Source organism: Arachis stenosperma, chromosome 6, assembly GCF_014773155.1.
Source record: "Arachis stenosperma cultivar V10309 chromosome 6, arast.V10309.gnm1.PFL2, whole genome shotgun sequence".
Lineage (NCBI taxonomy): Eukaryota > Viridiplantae > Streptophyta > Magnoliopsida > Fabales > Fabaceae > Arachis > Arachis stenosperma.
The window spans coordinates 129,813,820-129,836,489 of record NC_080382.1 but is presented as its reverse complement, the minus strand read 5'-3'; the positions used below and the strand labels follow the sequence as shown (position 1 = coordinate 129,836,489).

The window sequence follows — 22,670 nt, the reverse complement described above, 5'->3', positions numbered from 1 at the left end:
TTATCATCACCAAAGCTGATTGATCATCATCAATTTAGCTCTTGAATGCAATGTCCTGCTGAAGCTTAGCTAGCTATGTCTAATTCCTTTAGACTAAAGCTTTAGACTAACATTGCATGATTCCTGGAATTCTCATTAAGAATTTTGATACCTTTATTTTCTTCTTCCACTTAATTTTCGAAAAATCCAAAAAAATTACAAAATCATAAAAAATATATATATATATTTCTTGTTTAAGTCTAGTGTCTCATTTTAAGTTGGTGTCAATTGCATGTTTCTGTTCTTCTTGCATTTTTCAAATTTATGCATGTGTCTTCATTTATCTTCAAGTTGTTCTTGATGATTTCCTTGTTTTGATCTTTGAATTCTATTGACTTGAGTGTTTTGTTATTTCTTATGTGCATTCTCATTTTGTTAGTGTCAATAGTATACAAACTGCTAAGTTTGGTGTCTTGCATGCATTGTTATTTGATTTTAGTTGCATTTTGATTATTCCTCATTATTAAAAATCCAAAAATATTTTTAATTTGTGTCTTTTCAAGTCAATAATACAGAGAATTAAAGATTCAAACATACTGCAGAGGAATTATACAGAAAAAGCTGGGCATTCAAAAATGCCCAGTGAAGAAGACAGACTGGCGTTTAAACGCCAGCCAGGGTACCTGGCTGGGCGTTTAACGCCCAAAAGGGTAGAGTTTTGGGCGTTAAACGCCAGAATGTGCACCATTCTGGGCGTTTAACGCCAGGATGGCACAAGGGGGAGGATTTTGTTTTCAAAATCAATTTTTTTTCAAGTTTTCAAAGTTTTTCAAAATCAAATCTTTTTCAAATCAAATCTTTTCAATCAAATGTTTTCAAAATCAATTTCTTTCCTTTTTCAAAGATACTTACTAACAATTAATGATTTGATTGAACATTTTAAGTATGTTGCCTTTTCTGTTGAGAAAGGTTTAATGTTTGAATCATATCTTTTCTTGTTAGGCAAGTCATTAATTTTTAAAATCAAATCTTTTTAGAATTGTTTTCAAAATCATATCTTTTTTTTAAAACCATAACTTTTCAATCATATCTCTTTAATCACATCTTTTTCAAAATAGTTTTCAAATCAAATCTTTTTAATTTCTAATTTCAAAATCTTTTTCAAAAATCACTTTACTTCTTTCCCACTTTTGTTTTCGAAAATCAATTAGTGTTTTTCAAAATGTTTTCAAAATCTTTTACTTAATTTTCGAAAATTACTTCCCTTCTTCTCACATCCTTCTATTTATGAACTAACTCTATTCCTTAATGCAACATTCGAACTCCATCTTCTTTGATAAGTTCGAATTTTCTACTTCTGTCTTCTACTTTTCTTTTCCTCTGACACCTCAAGGAATCTCTATACTGTGACATAGAGGATTCCATATTTTCTTGTTTTCTTCTCTTTCATATGAGCAGGAACAAAGACAAAGGCATTCTTGTTGAAGCTAACCCTGAACCTGGAAGGACCTTGAAGCGAAAGCTAAGAGAAGCTAAGGCACAACTCTCTGTTGAGGACCTGACCGAATTCTTCAAAGAAGAAGAACCTATGGCAGCCGAAAACAACAACAATGCCAACAATGCAAGGAAGGTGCTGGGTGACTTTACTGCACCTACTCCCGACTTCTGTGGGAGAAGCATCTCTATCCCTGCCATTGGAGCAAACAACTTTGAGCTTAAGCCTCAATTAGTTTCTCTAATGCAACAGAATTGCAAGTTCCATGGACTTCCATTGGAAGATCCTCATCAGTTTTTAGCTGAATTCTTGCAAATCTGTGACACAGTCAAGACTAACGGGGTTGACCCTGAGGTCTACAGACTGATGCTATTCCCTTTTGCTGTAAGAGACAGAGCTAGAATATGGTTGGACTCTCAACCTAAAGAAAGCCTGGACTCTTGGGAAAAGCTAGTCAATGCCTTCTTGGCAAAGTTCTTTCCACCTCAAAAATTGAGTAAGCTTAGAGTGGAAGTCCAAACCTTCAGACAGAAGGATGGAGAATCCCTCTATGAAGCTTGGGAAAGATACAAACAACTGATCAGAAAATGTCCTTCTGACATGCTTTCTGAATGGAGCATCATAGGTATTTTCTATGATGGTCTCTCTGAACTATCCAAGATGTCTTTGGATAGCTCTGCTGGAGGATCTCTTCATCTGAAGAAGACGCCTACAGAAGCTCAAGAGCTAATTGAAATGTTTGCAAATAACCAATTCATGTACACTTCTGAAAGGAATCCTGTGAACAATGGGACAAGTCAGAAGAAAGGAGTTCTTGAGATTGATACTCTGAATGCCATTCCGGCTCAGAACAAGATATTGACTCAATAAGTCAATTTGATTTCTCAAAGTCTGTCTGGAATGCAAAATGCACCAAACAGTACTAAGGATGCTTCATCTGAAGAAGAAGCTTATGATCCTGAGAACCCTTCAATGGAAGAGGTGAATTACCTAGGAGAACCCTATGGAAACACCTATAATTCTTCATGGAGAAATCACCCAAATTTCTCATGGAAGAATCAAGAGAGACCTCAACAAGGTTTCAACAATAATAATGGTGGAAGAAACAGGTTTAGCAATGGCAAGCCTTTTCCATCATCTTCTCAGCAACAGACAGAGAATTCTAAGCAGAACCCCTCTGACTTAGCAACCATGGTCTCTGATCTAATCAAAACCACTCAAAGTTTCATGACTGAAACAAGGTCCTCCATTAGGAACTTGGAGGCACAAGTGGGTCAGCTGAGCAAGAAAATTACTGAACTCCCTCCTAGTACTCTTCCAAGCAATACAGAAGAAAATCCAAAAGGAGAGTGCAAGGCCATCAACATGGCCGAATTTGGAGAGGAAGGAGAGGCAGTGAACGCCACTGAGGGAGACCTCAATGGACGTCCACTGGCCTCCAATGAGTTTCCCAATGAGGAACCATGGGAATCTGAGGCTCAAAATGAGACCATAGAGATTCCATTGGACTTACTTCTGCCTTTCATGAGCTCTGATGAGTATTCTTCCTCTGAAGAGGATGAGTATGTCACTGAAGAGCAAGTTGCTAAATACCTTGGAGCAATCATGAAACTAAATGACAAGTTATTTGGAAATGAGATTTGGAAGGATGAACCTCCTTTGCTCACCAAAGAACTGGATGACTTGTCTAGGCAGAAATTACCTCAAAAGAGACAAGATCCTGGGAAGTTTTCAATACCTTGTACCATAGGCACCATGACCTTCAAGAAGGCTCTGTGTGACTTAGGGTCAAGTGTAAACCTCATGCCTCTCTCTGTAATGGAGAAGCTAGGGATCTTTGAGGTACAAGCTGCAAGAATCTCACTAGAGATGGCAGACAACTCAAGAAAACAAGTTTATGGACTTGTAGAGGATGTTTTGGTGAAGATTGAAGACCATTACATCCCTTCTGATTTCATAGTCCTAGAGACTGGGAAGTGCATGGATGAAACCATCATCCTTGGCAGACCCTTCCTAGCCACAGCCAAGGCTGTGATTGATGTTGATAGAGGTGAACTGATCATTCAAGTGAATGAAGAATCCTTTGTGTTCAAGGCTCAAGGATATCCCTCTGTCACCATGGAGAGGAAGCATGAAGAGCTTCTCTCAACTCAGAGTCAAGCAGAGCCCCCACAGTCAAACTCTAAGTTTGGTGTTGGGAGGCCACAACCAAACTCTAAGTTTGGTGTTGAACCCTCACATTCAAACTCTAAGTTTGGTGTTGGGAGGTTCCAACATTGCTCTGAGAAAATATGAGGCTCCATGAGAGCCCTCTGTCAAGCTACTGACATTAAAGAAGCGCTTGTTGGGAAGCAACCCAATGTTATATTTTATCTATTTTATTTTGTTATTTTATGTTTTTTTTGTAGGTTGATGATCATAAGGAGTCACAAAATCAATTGAAAAAGCAAAAACAGAATGAAAAACAGGAAGAAAAACAGCACACCCTGGAGGAAGAACCCACTGGCGTTTAAATGCCAGTGAGGCTAGCAGTTGGGCGTTTAACGCCCAGTCTGGCACCATTCTGGGCGTTTAACGCCAGAAAGGGGCACCAGATTGGCGTTAAACACCAGAAAAGGGCAAGAACCTGGCGTTAAACGCCAGGAATGGGCACCAGCCTGGCGTTTAACGCCAGATTTGGCACAAAACGTGTTTTTGCATGCCATTTGGTGCAGGGATGACTTTTCCTTGACACCTCAGGATCTGTGGACCCCACAGGATCCCCACCAACCCACCACTCTCTCTTCTCTTCACCACTCACATCCATCCTTCATAAAACCCCACCTACCTCACCATTCAAATTCAAACCACTTCCCCCCCTTTTTGGCCAAACCACAAAGCCATCTCCCTCTCCTCCATTTCTTCTTCTTCTACTCTCTTCTTTCTTCTTTTGCTCGAGGACGAGCAAACCTTTTAAGTTTGGTGTGGTAAAAGCATTGTTTTTTGTTTTTCCATAACCATTTATGGCATCCAAAGCCGGTTCAACTGAGAAGGCATGCCCTCAAGCCCATCACTAGGAAAAGGATGGAGCAAACAAGAGACCCCTCTCATCAAGAGATCCCTGAGATGCCTCAAGGGATGCACTTTCCTCCACAAAAACTATTGGGAGCAAATCAACACCTCCCTAGGAGAATTGAGTTCCAACATGGGACAACTAAGGGTGGAGCACCAAGAACACTCCATTCTCCTCCATGAAATTAGAGAAGATCAAAGAATCATGAGAGAGGAGCAACAAAGACAAGGAAGAGACATTGAGGAGCTCAAGCACTCCATAAGACCTTCAAGAGGAAGAACAAGCCGCCATCACTAAGGTGGACCCGTTCTTTAATCTCCTTGTTCTTTGTTTTCTTGTTTTTCGAAAATTTCATGCTTATGTTATCCATGTTTGTGTCTTATGATCATTAGTGTCTTAGTGTCTATGCCTTAAAGTTATAAATGTCCTATGACTCCATCACCTTTCTTAAAAGAAAACTGTTTTTATCACAAAAGAACAAGAAGTACAGGATTTCAAATTCATCTTTAAAACTAGCTTAATTAGTTTGATGTGGTGACAATACTTTTTGTTTTCTGAATGTATGCTTGAACAGTGCATATGTCTTTTGAATTTGTGGTTCATGAATGTTAAAATTGTTGGCTCTTGAAAGAATGATGAAAAAGGAGACATGTTACTGAGGATCTGAAAAATCATAAAAATGATTCTTGAAGCAAGAAAAAGCAGTGAATACAAAAAAAAAAACGAAAAAAAAGGGAGAAAAAGAAAAAGAAAGAAAAAGAAAGAAAAAGAAAGAAATAAAGTTGTGATCCAAGGCAAAAAGAGTGTGCTTAAGAACCCTGGACACCTCTAATTGGGGACTCTAGCAAAGCTGAGTCACAATCTGAAAAGGTTCACCCAATTATGTGTCTGTGGCATGTATGTATCCGGTGGTAATACTGGAAGACAGAGTGCTTTGGGCCACGGCCAAGACTCAATAAGTAGTTGTGTTCAAGAATCATCATACTTAACTAGGAGAATCAATAACACTATCTGGATTCTGAGTTCCTAAAGAAGCCAATCATTCTAAATTTCAAGGGATAAAGTGAGATGCCAAAACTGTTCGGAGGCAAAAAGCTACTAGTCCCGCTCATCTAATTTGGAGCTAAGTTTCATTGATAATTTGGAGTCTATAGTATATTCTCTTCTTTTTATCTTATTTGATTTTCAGTTGCTTGAGGACAAGCAACAATTTAAGTTTGGTGTTGTGATGAGCGGATAATTTATACGCTTTTTGGCATTGTTTTTAGTATGATCTTGTTAGTTTTTAGTATATTTTTATTAGTTTTTAGTTAAAATTCACTTTTCTGGACTTTACTATGAGTTTGTGTGTTTTTCTGTGATTTCAGGTATTTTCTGGCTGAAATTGAGGGACCTAAGCAAAAATCTGATCCAGAGACTGAAAAGGACTGCAGATGCTGTTGGATTCTGACCTCCCTGCACTCGAAGTGGATTTTCTGGAGCTACAGAAGCCCAATTGGCGCGCTCTCAACGGCGTTGGAAAGTAGACATCCTGGGCTTTCCAGAAATATATGATAGTCTATACTTTGCCCAAGATTTAATGGCCCAAACCGGCGTTCAAAGTCACCCTCAGAAATCCCAGCGTTAAACGCCGGAACTGGCACCTAAATGGGAGTTAAACGCCCAAACTGGCATAAAAGCTGGCGTTTAACTCCAAGAAGAGTCTCTACACGAAAATGCTTCATTGCTCAGCCCAAGCACACACCAAGTGGGCCCGGAAGTGGATTTTTATGTCATTTACTCATCTCTGTACACCCTAGGCTACTAGTTTTCTATATATAGGACCTTTTACTATTGTATTTACATCTTTTGATCACTTTAGATCTCTAGATCATCTTTGGACATCTAGTTCTTAGATCATTTGGGGGCTGGCCTCATGGCCATGCCTAGACCTTGTTCTTATGTATTTTCAACGGTGGAGTTTCTACACACCATAGATTAAGGTGTGGAGCTCTGCTGTACCTCGAGTATTAATGCAATTACTATTGTTCTTCTATTCAATTCCGCTTATTCTTTGTCCAAGATATCACTTGTTCTTCAACTTGATGAATGTGATGATCCGTGACACTCATCATCATTCTCACTCATGAACAAAGTGACTGACAACCACTCTTGTTCTACAAGCATACGAGGATCTAGTGTTTATCTCTTGGATTCTTTAACCGGAATCTTCGTGGTATAGGCGAGAACTGATGGCGGCATTCAAGAGAATCCGGAAGGTCTAACCTTGTCTGTGGTATTCTGAGTAGGATTCAATGATTGAATGACTGTGACGTGCTTCAAACTCCTAGCAGGCGGGGCGTTAGTGACAGACGCAAAAGAATCACTGGATTCTATTCCGGCCTGACCGAGAACCGACAGCTGATTAGCCATATGCTGTGACAGAGCATAGGAACATTTTCACTGAGAGGATGGGAGGTAGCCACTGACAACGGTGAAACCCTTGCATAAGCTTGCCATGGAAAGGAGTAAGAAGGATTGGATGAAGACAGTAGGAAAGCAGAGAGACGGAAGGGAAGGCATCTTCATACGCTTATCTGAAGCTCTCACCAATGATATAGATAAGTATCTCTATCTTTATCTTTATGTTTTATTCATCATCTATACCCATTTGAGTCTGCCTGACTGAGATTTACAAGGTGACCATAGCTTGCTTCATACCAACAATCTCCGTGGGATCGACCCTTACTCACGTAAGGTATTACTTGGACGACCCAGTGCACTTGCTGGTTAGTTGTGCAAAGTTGTGTAGTGAATCACAATTTCGCGCACCATTCATCCCCACCTTTAATTTCAAACTCATATCTATTTCCAAGTTAATCGCATCCTTGCATTGCAAAATGAGATTTACTGATAAGAATTGTGAGATACAGGATTTGTACACTTTGAAAATAATTGGTGCAGTTAGCAATATTGATGGTTTGTATCTTCTGAATAAAGAAATTCATGCTCTCCCCCACATCACAATGGTTTCTAGTAGCACTAATTCACAATATTTATGGCACAATAGATTAGGACATCCATCTCATGATAGGTTAGTTGCATTACAAAAATATTTTGATTTCATTGATTGTAAAATAAGTCATGAGCCTTGTCACTCATGTCATCTTGGCAGGAAAAAAAGACTGCCTTTTACTGATAGCTCTACTATTGCAGCAACTGTCCTTGAGCTAATACATGTTGACATTTTGGGACCTGTCTCAATTCCCACATTCCTTGGTAAACGTTATTTTTTAACAATTGTAGGTGATCATTCTAGATTTACCTGGATTCTTTTCATAAAAACTAAAGCAGAAGCTTCTCAATTAGTTAGAAACTTTGTTGCTTTCGCAAAGACCCAATTTCATGTAGTAGTCAAAATAATAAGAACAGATAATGGCCCTGAATTCTTGATGTCTTATTTCTACGATTCAAATGGAATCATTCATCAGCATACTTGCGTTGAAACACCACAACAAAATGGCATTATTGAGCACAAGCATCAACAAGTTCTTGCTGTGGCTCGAACCATCCTGTTTGAAGCACATTTACCTAAAATATTTTGGAACTATGGTGTTGGACATGCAATATTTCTGATAAATCGTTTTTCTACCCCTTTTTTGAAAAATCAATCGCCTTATCAAGTTCTCTATTAGAAATTACCTGACATTTACAATATCAAAATTTTTGGTTGTTTAGCATATGCTGCCAGCCTTACAAGGAACAGAACCAAATTAGATCCGAGAGCAAGAAGGTGCTTGCATCTTGGATTCAAGGAGGGAACAAAGGGCTATTTACTTTTTGATTTACAAATCCAAGAAATTTTCTTATCTCGAGATGTTTAGTTTTATGAGGATTACTTTCCCTACTGCAATGCAAATGAGTAAAATAATGGAGTTTCTTCAAAGTCTCATATTACATATAATGCCTCTCATGATGATTTTGATTACAACATTTTGGAAGGTACTCAGATTCAGGTTTTGGACAACAATGGCATTGCCATTCCACAACTAAATCCTTCTAATGATAATTCACAAAACATCAGTACTCTAAATCATGATGATGCATTACGTGATCTACATAATAATGATAAAATTTTGCCTTATCCTGAAATTCATGGTCATTTAGAGTCTCCATCACACATAGTGGATTCAAGTAGTGATGCAGCTGCTGCTATTCCTCCATCTTCTATGTTGCCTGAAAGTGTTGTGATGAGGAGGTCTACAAGACAAACCAGGCCACCTGCATACTTGCAGGACTATGAATATCAGGCCATCAACCATGCTCAGCCCAAAGCACAGCTTTGCCCTCAAAGGTACCCTATCTCTAATGTTTTATCATACACTAGACTTTCTCCCATGCATCTTGCATTTTCCCTTACCATTCAAAATTTAGAGCCAAAAGGTTATGAGGATGCTGTCACTCAACCTTGTTGGCAAGAAGCTATTAAAACTAAACTCCTTGCTTTGGAGGAAAACAAAACATGGAGGCTAACCTCTTTACCTGCAGGTAAAAGAGCTATCGGTTACAAATGGGTGTTTCATATGAAGTATCACCCAGATAGAACAGTAGAAAGACCAAAGGCACGCCTGGTTGCGAAGGGATTCACACAGGTGGCAAGAGTAGATTATAAGGAAACCTTTAGTCTGGTTGTTAAATTGGGTACTCTAAGAGTTGTTCTGGCTGTTGCTACTATTAAAGGTTGGCACCTAAAGCAAATTGATGTGAATACTGCCTTCTTACATGGTGAGCTTGATGAGGAGGTGTACATGAAGCTGCCTCTGGATTTAGAAGCTGCACCTGGCCAAGTTTGCAAGCTTGAAAAATTCCTATATGGGTTGAAACAGGCGAGCAGACAATGGAATTGCAAGCTCAAATATATTCTTCTTGAGCTAAATTTTACTCAATCCAAGTCTAATTATAGTTTGTTTGTCAAATCTATAGCACTTGATTTCACGGCTGTCTTGGTGTATGTAGACGACTTAGTGTTGATAGGAGATGATTTGCATGAGATCGAGTTGGTTAAGAGTGTGCTTCATGACAGATTTTGAATCAAGGACATAGGAAATTTAAAGTATTTTCTTGGATTGGAGGTGGCACGATCTAAGAGTGGTATTGCTCTGTATCAACGGAAGTACGTCCTTGACTTGCTTAAAGAAACTGGATTCGAGAATTACAAATCTGCACCACACCTATCGACTATGGGGTTAAACTCAGCAAGGATGTTGGGAAATTCCTCACAGACTCTACTCCATACCGAAGGATCATAGGCAAACTTCTATATTTTTCTAATACCAGACCTGATATAAGCTATGATATTGGAAAGTTGAGTCAATTCTTGGATTGTGCAACTACTGAACACTTAAAAGCTGCGCACAGAGTGCTTCGCTATGTCAATGATTCTTCTACTGCTAGCTTTTTTTTCTACAAATTTTGATTTACAACTCACGGGATTCTCTAACTCAAACTAGGCAAGTTGTCCTAATTCCCGTAGATCTGTTTCTGCCTATTGCTTCTACCTTGGTCCTTCTCTGGTTACTTAGAAAAGTAAGAAGCAACTCACAGTTGTGGCTTCCTCTTCTGAAGCTGAGTATCGAGCGCTAGCATTAGCTACACGGGAAGCTCAGTGGCTAAGCTATGTTCTTAAGGATCTTGGTGTGCCACTTCAAAAACCCATCAACTTGTATTGTGATAACAATTCTGCTATCTACATCGTTACAAACCCAGTGTTTCATGAACGCACCAAGAACATTGAGGCGAACTGCCATATTGTGCGTGACAAATTACAGGAACACTTATTCATCTTTTGCCCATCTCTATCGACAACCAAACTGCTAACAATCTCACTAAACCACTTGCTCCTGGCTCTTTTGCTGTAGCTTACTCTAAGCTTGGACTCTTGAATCTCTTCTCTCCCAATACTCTAACCTTACGGGAAGGTGTTACTTGATTATAATGGTTGCTGATTAATTATATAATAGGAAATTAGAAGTAGTACTCCCTTGCTTATTTAGGCAGTTTGTTGAGGTCTGTTATCATTAGCTTTGTTGAGCTGTACAAAGTTAGTTAGAACAGTATAGCCATATATATATATAGTTGTCATTAGTATTGTAATTAGTGTGATTCTTAATTAATACAAGTTTATCACTTACTTTCATCTCAGTTTCTCTAGTTATGTGTTCTTCTCCACTCACACATCAAATTTTCACAGCTGTCTTCCTTGGCATGCATGCAATGTTCTTTCATTTTACTCCACTACCTCTCTTGTCTTTGAAGCCGCTCCACTACCTCTGCTGTTCTTGTATGTTGTTTTTGCTCTACCAACCTCTAAATTTTGATCCTCTATTATTCTTAGTATAGTGTGGTTATGCTTGTATCCTTGTTGTCTTTCATTCTCCATACTAATGCCAAATGTTCTATTTGCTTTTTCTTTCCTTTTTCTTAGCAAATGCAGAGCCTTCTTTTTTGTGTTTGGTTCTGATTTGTCTTTATAAGTATTGAACTAATGCTTTAATTTATATATTATAAAAATTTATTGGAGTAAACATGAGTTAGGCTGAGAAATAAAGTATTGGACTTGCATTATTAACATGCATATTAAATTATATTTGAACTTTTATATACCCAAAATCACTTCTAACTTAGTAGAACTGGAAGTCCTGAAATGCTTCTAATAACTCTAGTTAGACCCAAGTGAGAATCATCACTTTGACATTCTTTGCACCATGCTTTCTCTTTTAAGCAAGTTTGCACATTTTTTTGAAATACGGTTTTAAATTTAAAAAACTAATATTGAAGAATAGAATCTTTTCAATGTTTGTCAATTAAACAACTATTTTGTATTCCTAGACAATAATTGTATGTGTAAAATTATTGTTATTGATATGTAAATAAATATTCAAATAAGGTTGATTATATTTGTGAAATAAAAAATAAATTTTAAATTTTTCATAATCAATTTTATCAGTATTTTCAAAATTTGTTGTAAGAAATAATACTTTTTTTATATATAAAAAAGTGTCATAGTACTTCAGGTAAATAATATAATTTTGTTTGGATAAAAAGAATAAATCGACCAACCAATTTTTAAAATTATGTTGCATATTATTTGTGATGCTTATAAAATGAGGGCAAAATATAATTGGCCGTTAATTTGGTTTTTGGAGGAGGTAGGCTCTAATTAATGTGTGTTGTAATGGAAGTAGGGAATCCTAATTAAGTAAGTTGTTGGGATTATTTGAGAGATGAAATTGATAAATTAAAAGTGATTTAATAACGAATAGTTTGAGTTTGAGTTTTAAGATAGAAGTGAAAAATTCTTGTTGTAAGACTTTTGTTCCTTCGTAAGATTTCGCGAATCAAGCTGATGCAAATTAGTTAAATTTTTTTTAAATTTAGAGATTATAATTATTGGCATAATTAATTACAAATATATACACGGATCATCACTTCATTAATTAGTTCATTATTACACTCACTTTCATCGGTTGACCCTCGTCATGTTTATCACCTTACTGATTTATCACCAACTTGGACCACTTAAACTTATTGTCATAAATCACATCTGATACTAGTAATCACAATAATGAAAAATATGGCCCTTTTTTTCGGAAAAATATAAGAACCAATTTATCCCAATATGAGAATGCCACTCAAAAGTTTTTTTCTCTGCCCCTCTCTCTCTCTCTCCTTGCAACAGTTTTTTGTTTGAATTTCAAACTATTATATGACCTCTACAAGTCCAGTCTAACTGGTCGTCGAATCGGGGCACCATTTTTGACCCAGGCTCAATCTATCCAAGAAAACTCAATAGGGTCGGTCCCCAAACACCTGACCTGGCCGACGCACGGCCGTAACACCACGGCCCGAATCCCATGCCTAGCAAGAACGGTCGGGTCGGATTCACCAGAGCAAGACCCGAACCCCTGACCCAACGTTTAGAACGGCCAGCTCCTCCCCACATGCGCGGGGACAGCGCAAGGCCAGGTCACCTCTAGGCCCACCCAGCACAGTATATAAAGGGAGAGGACAACACTCCCCCCAAGGTACACATCATCTTACCTCATTTGGCTACCAACTTGTACGGACACTGACTTTCCCATCGGAGTGTCTTTGCAGGTGGCCACCCCCATACTCCACATCACCTCCGGCATCATCAACACACGTTTGTCCTCACTCCACATCAGCTCAAGGTCTCACACGTTCCCTTCTTACAATCACCCGACTCACTGGGAACTCGAGATCCCCAGGTAACGAACATTGGCGCCGTTTGTGGGAACCCTGTAGACATGGAGCGACTTCCCACGTTTGGAGGAGTTTCGCGAAGGTGGTGGGGCTCGCTTGAGTCAGGTGAGTTCGACGGCCTGAACCGCCGAACACCCCTGTTCCTCCGTTCAGCCTAACCAACAAATTTACACCAAAACCCCCGAAAGGCATCCCTTCGGAGGGACAGGAGCTGATAGCGCCAAGATTATGCAGGAACTCAGACACAGAGTACAAAACCTAGAACGAGAGCTAGCAGCGAGGAGCCGGTCCCACGGAAACGTAAGCCATTCCCGCGACGACGCGAGCCGATCTCGCGCCCGCACTCGCTCTCCTTCCCGAAGACTAGAGAGCCGAGAAAAGAGCCCAACAAAGCGAGAATAAGCACACGCATAGGCGACCTCTCGACCCTATTAAGACAGGTCTGAGGGCTGCGGGGAATCCCAAAGAGGGAAGGCCAAGAAACAGCAAGAACCCGTGATCATGGGGGCCACCTCCTTCCACCCTTCAATCCTCAAGGTCCGGCTTCCGAAGAACTTCGATAAGCCAACGGACATGAGGTACGACAGGACTGAGGACCCCCTGGAGCACCTAACAGCTTTCGAAGCAAGAATGAACCTGGAAGGAGTAGGCGACGCGATTAGATACCGAGCATTCCCTGTGACGCTGGCCGGTCCAGCGATCCGATGGTTCAACGCCCTCTCACAAAGGTCTATTACGACCTTCGCAGACATCTCCCAAAGCTTTCTGGCTCGGTTCACAACACGCATAGCCAAGCGAAACATCCGATTAACTTGTTAGGGGTCACCCAGAAACCTGGGGAACCGACTAAGAATTTTCTGGATAGGTTCAACGACGAATGCTTGGAGATTGACAGTCTCACGGACTCGGTTGCCAGTCTCTGCCTAACAAACGGCCTGCTAAATGAGGATTTTAGGAAGCACCTCACAACTAAGCCTGTGTGGACTATGCAGAAAATTCAAAGCGTGGCCAAGGAATACATCAATAATGAGGAAGTAAGTCAGGTTGTAGCAGCCAATAAGCCGCAGCTCCTTAACCCGTCAGCCAGACAGGTCTCTCAGGTCGACAGATACAAGGAGGCCCCCAAGGATGGAGCCCCAGCCAAGCAACACAAACAACCCCCGCAGGTCAGAAGGTTCACAAACTATACGCCACTTACGGTGCCCATAGTGGAAGTTTACCAACAAATCGCGGACAAGGGAATCCTGTCCAGACCCAGATCTTTGAAGGAGAGAATGGGAGGCAAGAAAAGCCTCTACTGCGACTATCACAAGGGCTTCGGGAACAATACCCAAGACTGTTTCGACCTCAAAGATGCCTTAGAACAGGCCATTGAAGAAGGCAAGTTGAGCGAGTTCTCCCGATTTATCCGGAAACCGAGAAGACGAGAACGGGAGCACTCAGAAGAAGATCGAAGCAGGACAGTCAAGGCGAGACAGGAACCCACAGGGGCCACTAACAACCCCCTAACTTTTGTAGTTAACGTCGTGGTAGGACGTGACACCCCTTTCAAGTCCAAGTCAGCAACAAAGAAAGATACCCGGATCCTCTCCATTTCAACAGGAGGTCCTACCACCCCAAACGGAGGACCTCCCATGATATCCTTCGGCCCAGAAGACCAATGGTTCCCCGACCTCCCCGAGAACCCTCCCATGGTGATCACGACGATGATTGGGACCGCGTTGGTCAGACGAATCCTCGTTGACACTGGAGTTGATTCCAATATCCTGTTGTCCAAAAGACTCTTTCCCCCTCCCAAACATCGACACCTTGGTAGATTTGGTGGCAGGGTATCATTTCCTCAGCTTCATGGATGCGTACTCTGAGTACAATCAGATTCTGATGCACCGACCTGACCAGGAAAAGACAGCATTCAAAACACCAGGAGGCACGTATTGTTACAAAGTAATGCCGTTTGGATTAAAAAATGCGGGGGCCACCTATCAAAGACTGATGAGCAAAGTTTTTCATGATCTCATTGGCAAGACGGTAGAGGTCTACGTCGATGAAGTCCTAGTAAAAATGGCAGAACCAAACAGTCTTATAGGAGACCTTCAAAATGTCTTCAAAGCGCTGAGAAAATTTAATATGAGACTTAACCCACTAAAATGCGCGTTCGCTATGGAGGCTGGAAAATTCGTGGGCTTTATGATAACACAAAGGGGGGTGGAGGCTAACCTGGACAAGTACGAAGCCATTCTCAAAATGACAAGCCCAGGGTGTATCAAAGATGTACAACGACTAATCGGGAAGCTCACGGCCTTATCCCAGTTTCTCGGAGCCTCGGCTGGGAAAGCACTCTCGTTTTTTAATCTAATGAAGAAAGGAATCGCCTTCGAGTGGACCCCGGCATGTGAAGAAGCGTTTAGCCATTTCAAGAAGATGCTCTCAGAACCACCCATACTCAGCAAGCCCAAAGAAGGAGAACCCCTCTACCTCTACCTGGCAATAACCGCACAAGGCGTGGCGGCAGTCCTCGTCCGGGAAGAAGAAAGGACTCGGCGCCTAGTATACTTCATTAGCAAAGTGCTCCAAGGAGCGGAGCTGAAATACACCAAGCTGGAAAAGTTAGCCTATGCCTTGCTAACCTCGTCAAGAAGGCTTAAATAATATTTCCAAGGGCATAGGATCATCCTAAGAACCGACCAGGCGATTCGCCAGGTCCTCCAGAAACTCGACCTCGTGGGAAGAATGATGGCATGGGCAGTAGAGCTATTCCAGTATGACTTGTAGTACGAGCCCAGGCAGGAAATCAAGGCCCAGGTAATGGCGAACTTTCTAGTAGAAGTCACAGGAGAAGCACCCGACATACCGAACACACGGTGGAAACTCCACGTAGACGGAGCTTTCAACCAAGCGTTTGGAGGGGCCAGGATCATCCTGGAAAATCCGACAGGAATAGCTTACGAGCAGTCAATCAGGTTCAACTTTCCAGTCTCCAACAACCAGGCAGAATACGAAGCATTGATAGGAGGGCTAATACTAGCCAAAGAAGTCGGAGCATCAAGGATTGAGGTAAGTAGTGATTCCCAGATCGTCACATCCCAGATAAACGGCAGTTACCAGGCCAGGGATACACTACTACAGAAATACCTAAAGAAGGTGAAAGAACTTTGCAAAAACTTCGATGAAGTCATAATCCAACATGTTCCCAGGGAGAGAAATGCTCGAGTAGACCTTCTTTCCAAGTTAGCAAGCACTAAGCCCGGAACAGGAAACATGTCGCTAATCCAAGGGCTGGCAACCGAGCCAGCAATCATTCTAGCAACCCAACCGCCAGGCTCTCCCTCCTGGATGGACCCCATCCTCCGATACATGGAGAAAGGCGAAATACCACCAAACGAAAAAGAAGTGCAAGCCGTCATAAGAGAGGCTCCCAAATATGTGACTATACAAGGGCAGTTGTACAAGCGAGGACTCCATCAACCTTTGCTCAAATGCCTTCGACCCGACCAACCGGACTACATTTTGAGCAAAGTCCATGAGGGGTGTTGCGGTCACCACATTGGAGGTAGGTCATTGGCAAGAAAGATCATCTGAGCAGGATATTACTGGCTCACCTTGATGACGAACGCTCAGGAGTTTGTTAGGAAGTGCAGGAAATGCTAAGAAAATGCCAACTTCCACAAAGTCCCACCCGAGGAACTCAACTCGATGATGGCACCCCGACCTTTCGTCCAATGGGGAGTTGACCTCTTGGGTCATTCCCACCCGGGCCGGGACAAGTAAAATATTTGATAGTGGCCGTAGACTACTATACCAAGTGGGTGAAAGCGGAATCACTAGCCAGCATATCCGCAACAAACTGTCAAAATTTTTTTTGGAGGCAAGTCATCACTAGGTTCGGGATCCCAGAGTCCGTTATATCAGATAACGGAACACAGTTCACCGACAAAAAGTTCAAAGAGTTCCTCTCAGGACTAGGAATTAAGCAAAAGTTCTCCTCCGTCGAGTACCCTCAAAGCAACGAACAAGTGGAAGCAGCCAACAAAGTCATCTTGAAAGGGCTGAAGAAACGACTTAAAGGGAAGAAAGGCTCATGGGCAGACGAGCTAGCTTTAGTCTTATAGTCTTACAGAACCTCCCCCCAATCATCTACCGGCGAAACCCCCTTCCGACTCACATACGGGGTCGACGCAGTCATCCCAGTCGAAATGCCCAAGGCTACTCCTCGGAGGAGGAAGTGAGGCAGTTGAGAAGGACTTAGTTGACGAAACAAGGCAAATGGCGCATCTGACAGAGACAACAATTAAACAAAGGATAGCCCTAAGATACAACGGTAAAGTGATAAAAAGAAACCTCGGGGAAGGCGACCTGATCTTGTGACGTAACGACATAGGACCTCCAACCCCAGGAGAAGGCAAGTTGGCTGCAAATTGGGAAGGACCCTACAAGGTAAAAGAAGTCCTCGGCAAAGGCGCGTATAAGCTGGAAAAACTAGATGGAAAAGAGGTTCCGAGAACATGGAACATGGTAAACCTAAAAAGGTTCTACTCATAAGGGAAGTGACAGAATGGCCCAACAACACGGCCACATCCGCCTTAGTCCCTTTAATTTGACTCCTTTATTCATGTATATATACATATTACATTACCCTTCCCTTTTAAAGTTTCGTGTATATATAATGAACTTTGTTCTTTGCAAGATTTTCAAAGCAACATAATGGTGTTAATAACGAACGGTCGACCTAACGAAAGCTCGGGACTGATCACCTCGAGAACCAAAAGGACCTAAGTTTAAAACAAGAGACAAAGGATGGTAAATTACCATAAAAACGGTAAAACAAAAAGCCACGACGGCCCAGATAAACGAAAGCAATAAAACAAAAGCAAAGCTGCAACGGCCCGAGCAAGCAAATAAACATTAAACAAACTCATGAAAAGGAAAAGTGTTCATTACAAATAAAGGCACCTAAATAAGCCTAGAAACCAAAGGTACCAATGACAAAGCAAAAGGCAGGAAAAACAGGAAAAGACCACCACCTCAGGACTTCAAGATATCAACGATCTTGCCATTCTCAACAGTCTTGAGAGCTCCAACTTGGGAAAGATCGAGATCGGGAGCCAGCACAGCTACCTGAAGCTTGATCCCTTCTTCGGTCAACTTTATGGCCTTCCGAGCCCCCTATGCAAGTTTCCTATTTTTCTTCTTCAAAGCAACCATATCTTTACGGGCAGCCTCTGCTGAGCTTTCCGCTAACTTAAGCTTTTCCTCCAGCTCCTCAACCTTCTTCTTAGCTGCGGCAGCCTCACCACGAGAGGTGTTTAAGTCCTTCATCAAAGCAACATCCCGCTCTACCAACCTATTTGCTTCCTCGGCATACTCCTTGGACTTCTCCTCCAGCTCGGATAGCTTCGTCTTCAAAGACTCCTCCCGAGACCTTGAATCCGTCAAGTCCTTTTGGGAGTTCCGAAGCTTCACCTCCATGCTATGATAATTTCCCAAAACAGGCTCCACCTTCTTCGCAATAGTCGCCTCTCGAAGAAGGCTATGATAGATCCACCTCACCTGCCCGGAAAGATTGGCATCACAGAAAAACTCATCGGTGCCGGAGAGCAATTGGGACTCAATAAAACTCCCAGCATCAAAGTTTTTCTCCATGACCGAGAGCGTCTTCCCAGAGTCACGTTTTCTTTTCTTAAGGTTGCTGACAACCTTCACTTCATCATCAAACCCTAGATCATCATCAAGAACCACCTCCGCCTCCACGCTTGGGTTCCTCGAGGAATTCCCAACAGGGGCCTCAACCTTATTCGGATGACCTGAGCCAACCCCGTTAGCCGGACCACTACCCTCCTCGGCAACCTCATGGTCTTGGCTTGCAGAAGGGGTCGCCAACGAGTCCTCACCACCCTCATCATTTTCTTGAATAAGGCTCATCAAATTGGCCAAAGTTTTCTTCCCGCCAGCCATAGAAACTGAAAGCAAAAAAGGGAAAGTATGAGCAATGGAAAGGTGAAAGCACAAGAAACAAAAAGTAAAAAACTCACCGACATAAGACCGACCGGCCTCCCGATCCCCCATAACCATACGAGGGTTAAGATTTCTCTCCCCAAAAATTGCCAGCAAAATATCAGCAATATTACGATCCTCCGGACTCAACCAATCATAAGAAATTTTTATCAAATAATCGGATCCCACTCCAAAACTCCAATAAGTCGGGATCCGTCTCTCCCCCTCGGCAGTTAACCAGAAGGGCTAATGACCTTCAATGGGCTTGACCTTGAAAAAAGTAGATTTGAAGCCAAGGAAGGAATCTTCAAAAAGGCCAAAGATCCTACGACCTTGTTAGGCCCTAAAAGACATATACCCCTTTTTTGCCTTATGACGAGAAGGATTTGTGAGAAGGAAGAGGTAGAGAAAAATGTTTACAAAAGTCGGCAGCTCCAGATATTCGCAACCAATCTCGAAACATCGGATGGCAGCTCAGCTGTTTGGATGCAATTGCGATGGAGTAACATCACAGCGGTTTAGCAAACCCATGACGAAGGGGGAGAAGGGTATACGAACCCCCAAAGTCGTGAACATAGGTTCATAAACCCACATCCAATTGGCAACTCGAGAAGCCACCAAATTGTTCTGTCAGATGCGCTCCCGAGTAGCGGGAACATAAGCCTGGTAAAGCGCCTCCTTGGGACCACCCCCACATAAGAGCCCCACCTGGCGCAAATTTTGAAGACCCTCCTTTGTAACCTGGGATGGGGTGTCCCTCACGTCGGAAGACACCCAAGCGTAATGGTCAACGAAGTTGGCTAGCGGTCGCTGAGCCTGATTCGGGAGAGCGGGACACTCGGCCACACCTATAACGGGGGCACCACTCAGTCAGAACGGGATGTCGGGAACCCACAAAGAAGCAAAAGCAAACTAAAAAGTTTCTCAAATCATTCCCTTCGATTAACCCAACACTAACCCAAAACCTAAAAGTAAATCCCTAGAAAAATCCAGTGGCGCTTCCTCTAAAAGGAAAAGGAAAGCAAGAACAAAACCCAGGCATGCATGCAAAAAATGCACAAAAAGCATGCAAAAATCAAGGAAACAATCAAAAAGGGAAAAACCCATAAAAATGACGTACCAGAAATGTAGAATCCGAAAAAGGATGAGCAACAAAGGAAGATCCAAGCGAGAGAAGGAACACCAGAAGCAGAAAGCAAATCGAAATTGTAGAAGAAGAAAGTAGGAAACAGCAGTGGTGCACGAGAGCAGAAGAAAGAAAATGGAACTGTGAAGGGGTTGCAAAGTAAAAATAGGGAGAAAAATATAACCGCTGAGGAAGAGTGCCAAAAGACAGGGACATACCTGTCATTTCACGAACTTTGAAATGATGGGGCATTTAATGCCTCGCACAGAAGCCAAGCAGGTAACATCAGAGACGAGGCAACCATGTGTGCAAAATACGAAACGCCATCAACGGACTCCCGATGAGAAGAACACATCCCCTCTTGGCGAGTAAGACAAACGCGCCTAGCCACGAGCCCCGAAACCTCGAGGCTAGTGCGTTGGGGGCACTGTTACAGGACCCTTACAAGCCCAGTCCAACTGGTTGCCGGATTGGGGCACCATCTTTGACCCAGGCCCAATCTATCAAAGAGAACTCAATAGGGTCGGTCCCCGAACACCCGACCCAGCCGACGCACGGCCGTAATACCACGGCCCAAACCCCACACCTAGCAAGAACGGTCGGGTCAGATTTACCGGAGTAGGACCCAAACCCCCCGACCCGACATTTAGAACGGCCAGCTCCTCCCCACGTACGCGGGGACAGCGCAAGCATTCTGGCCTGTGGGCCAGGTCACCTCTAGGCCCACCCAGCACAGTATATAAAAGGAGAGGACAGCACTCCCCCCAAGGTACACATCATCTTACCTCATTTGGCTACCAACTTGTACGAACACTGACTTGCCCGTTGGAGTGTATTTGCAGGTGGCCACCCCCACTCTCCACATCACCTCCGGCGTCATCAACACACGTTTGTCTGCACTCCACGTCAGCTCAGGGTCTCACACATTCCCCTTCTCACAATCACCCGATCCGTTGGGAACTCGAGGTCCCCAGGTAACGAACAAAAACTATAAATGATGTATCATGTTTATGAAATTTCGTATCCTATAATTATTGTTTGATATATTTTTCATATATAAAAGAACCAGAAAAATATATACATATCAAGATCTATTTTGTGACACCTATAAAGATTAAATTTTATAAAATTTAGTCGAAAGAAAAACTTTATACATTCTAAAAAAATTCGCTAAAAACAGTCAAAATAAACGTTGAATTTTACATCAGTCATTATTTATAGATTTACCCTTAGTATTATTTAAGACGATTAGTGTGACAGTTTTATTGAGTTGTTAGCGTTATCATCGAATTAGAAAAACTGACGAAAAATCCGACGATAACATTTGGTACAAATCTAAATTAAAATGGTGCACGAATTATCGTAAGATAAATCTAATGGTAATCAAAATTTTAAAATGCGTCATTTGTACACTTCCTCCCTCATTTCTGCATCTTCCTTCTCTTTCCTCTCCTCACTCTTCTCTCTTCTCTAACTACCAACTATCATTGTTGCTGGCGAGAAATTCCTCTGCCGCCTCCTCCTCTTTGAAGCACTGTACTGTCGTGGTCAGTGTTCTCGTCTTCGTCGTCGTTGTTGTTGCTACACAAGTCACCGTCATCCTCTTCCCAGTTTCTATCGCTGCCATCGTTGAGCTTGGCCGCCGCCATTGCGCCTATCGTGTTTGAGGCTCCCCTTCTCTTTCTATTCTCAAGTTATTTCTTGTACATGTCCCATTCTCTCCTTTGTTTATTTACTTATTTTTTTAATTAAATCTTAACACCTTCTCTTTCACCTCTTTTTAATAGTAGCGGTTCAGTATTCTCTGCACCTTTTATGTGATTTTCTGACCTCTTGTGATTTTTCAGGTATGATTTGTAATCTTTTTTGAATTTTTTATCAGTGAATATATTGTTTGACATGTTTTTTGTCGGTTAATTTTGTAGTTTTAGAGCTGTGAAATTATAATCCTATTCACCGACACAAAATAATAATAATAATAATAAAGATACCAACATCAATCTTTAAATTTTGGGACAGAATGCGAAGTTAATTCACCATGGCTTATAATTGTTGGAGTAGTACAAACTAGTAACAATTTTCATTTCTTCAACATCATCTCACCTTTAATTAGAATTGCTTGTACATGAAATCATTACTATTTGGATTGCATGCACTAATTATGGGTAGTACAGTTTGATGATGTCTGCATTAAATGCATGCCGCAGTACACAACTTTAAATAAATAAAACTAAACACAAGTTATTAATCCAATAAACGGTGTCAGAACAAGTTTATAACTAGATTTGTCATTTGAGTCCGCGCACTACATATATACATGATGAGATTTTAATTAGAAAAATGTACACTTTTTTTAAAATTATTTAATAACTAAAAAAAATTAACTAAAAACAGCCATCATTTATTTTATTTAATATTTATTAATTAATATAATAATTGATAAATATAAAATAAAATAAATTTTGACTATTTTTTATATTTTTTAATATTATTATTTTTTTAAAAACTAAATTTAATTAACTTAAACAATTAAATTTAAATGAGATGATTTTTTTTATATTAGACTAATTTAATTAATAAAAAAACTTATACGTATAAAATTACTTTTTTTAATTAATCTTCCTTTTGAAAAATAAAGATAAAGCTGTATCAATACATATCCATATAATGATGTAATTATTGGGTACACAGTACATTTATTTTTGAATCTAAAGCAAGGTTTAACAAGTTCTTTATTTTGTCACGCAACTTTATTTCCTCATCGA

The 22,670-nt window shown here is 41.3% G+C and overlaps 1 protein-coding gene and 1 non-coding gene across 2 annotated transcripts; one reads left to right on the top strand and one right to left on the bottom strand.

Annotated features, from left to right (window-relative positions):
* Positions 1-1,972: 1,972 nt before the first annotated feature.
* On the bottom strand, positions 1,973-2,080 carry LOC130938111 (small nucleolar RNA R71). The gene has a single exon (XR_009069290.1). It is a non-coding gene; the product is annotated as a small nucleolar RNA R71 (small nucleolar RNA).
* Positions 2,081-13,492: 11,412 nt separating this feature from the next.
* On the top strand, positions 13,493-14,653 carry LOC130934615 (uncharacterized). Its single transcript, XM_057864171.1, has one exon. The coding sequence runs from the start codon at positions 13,493-13,495 to the stop codon at positions 14,651-14,653; it is 1,161 nt and encodes a 386-aa protein (XP_057720154.1).
* Positions 14,654-22,670: the final 8,017 nt, after the last annotated feature.

Bases quoted from the DNA above. Each gene is read 5' to 3' on its own strand.
- LOC130934615 (XM_057864171.1), top strand. From the start codon at position 13,493: ATGGTTCAACGCCCTCTCACAAAGGTCTATTACGACCTTCGCAGACAT.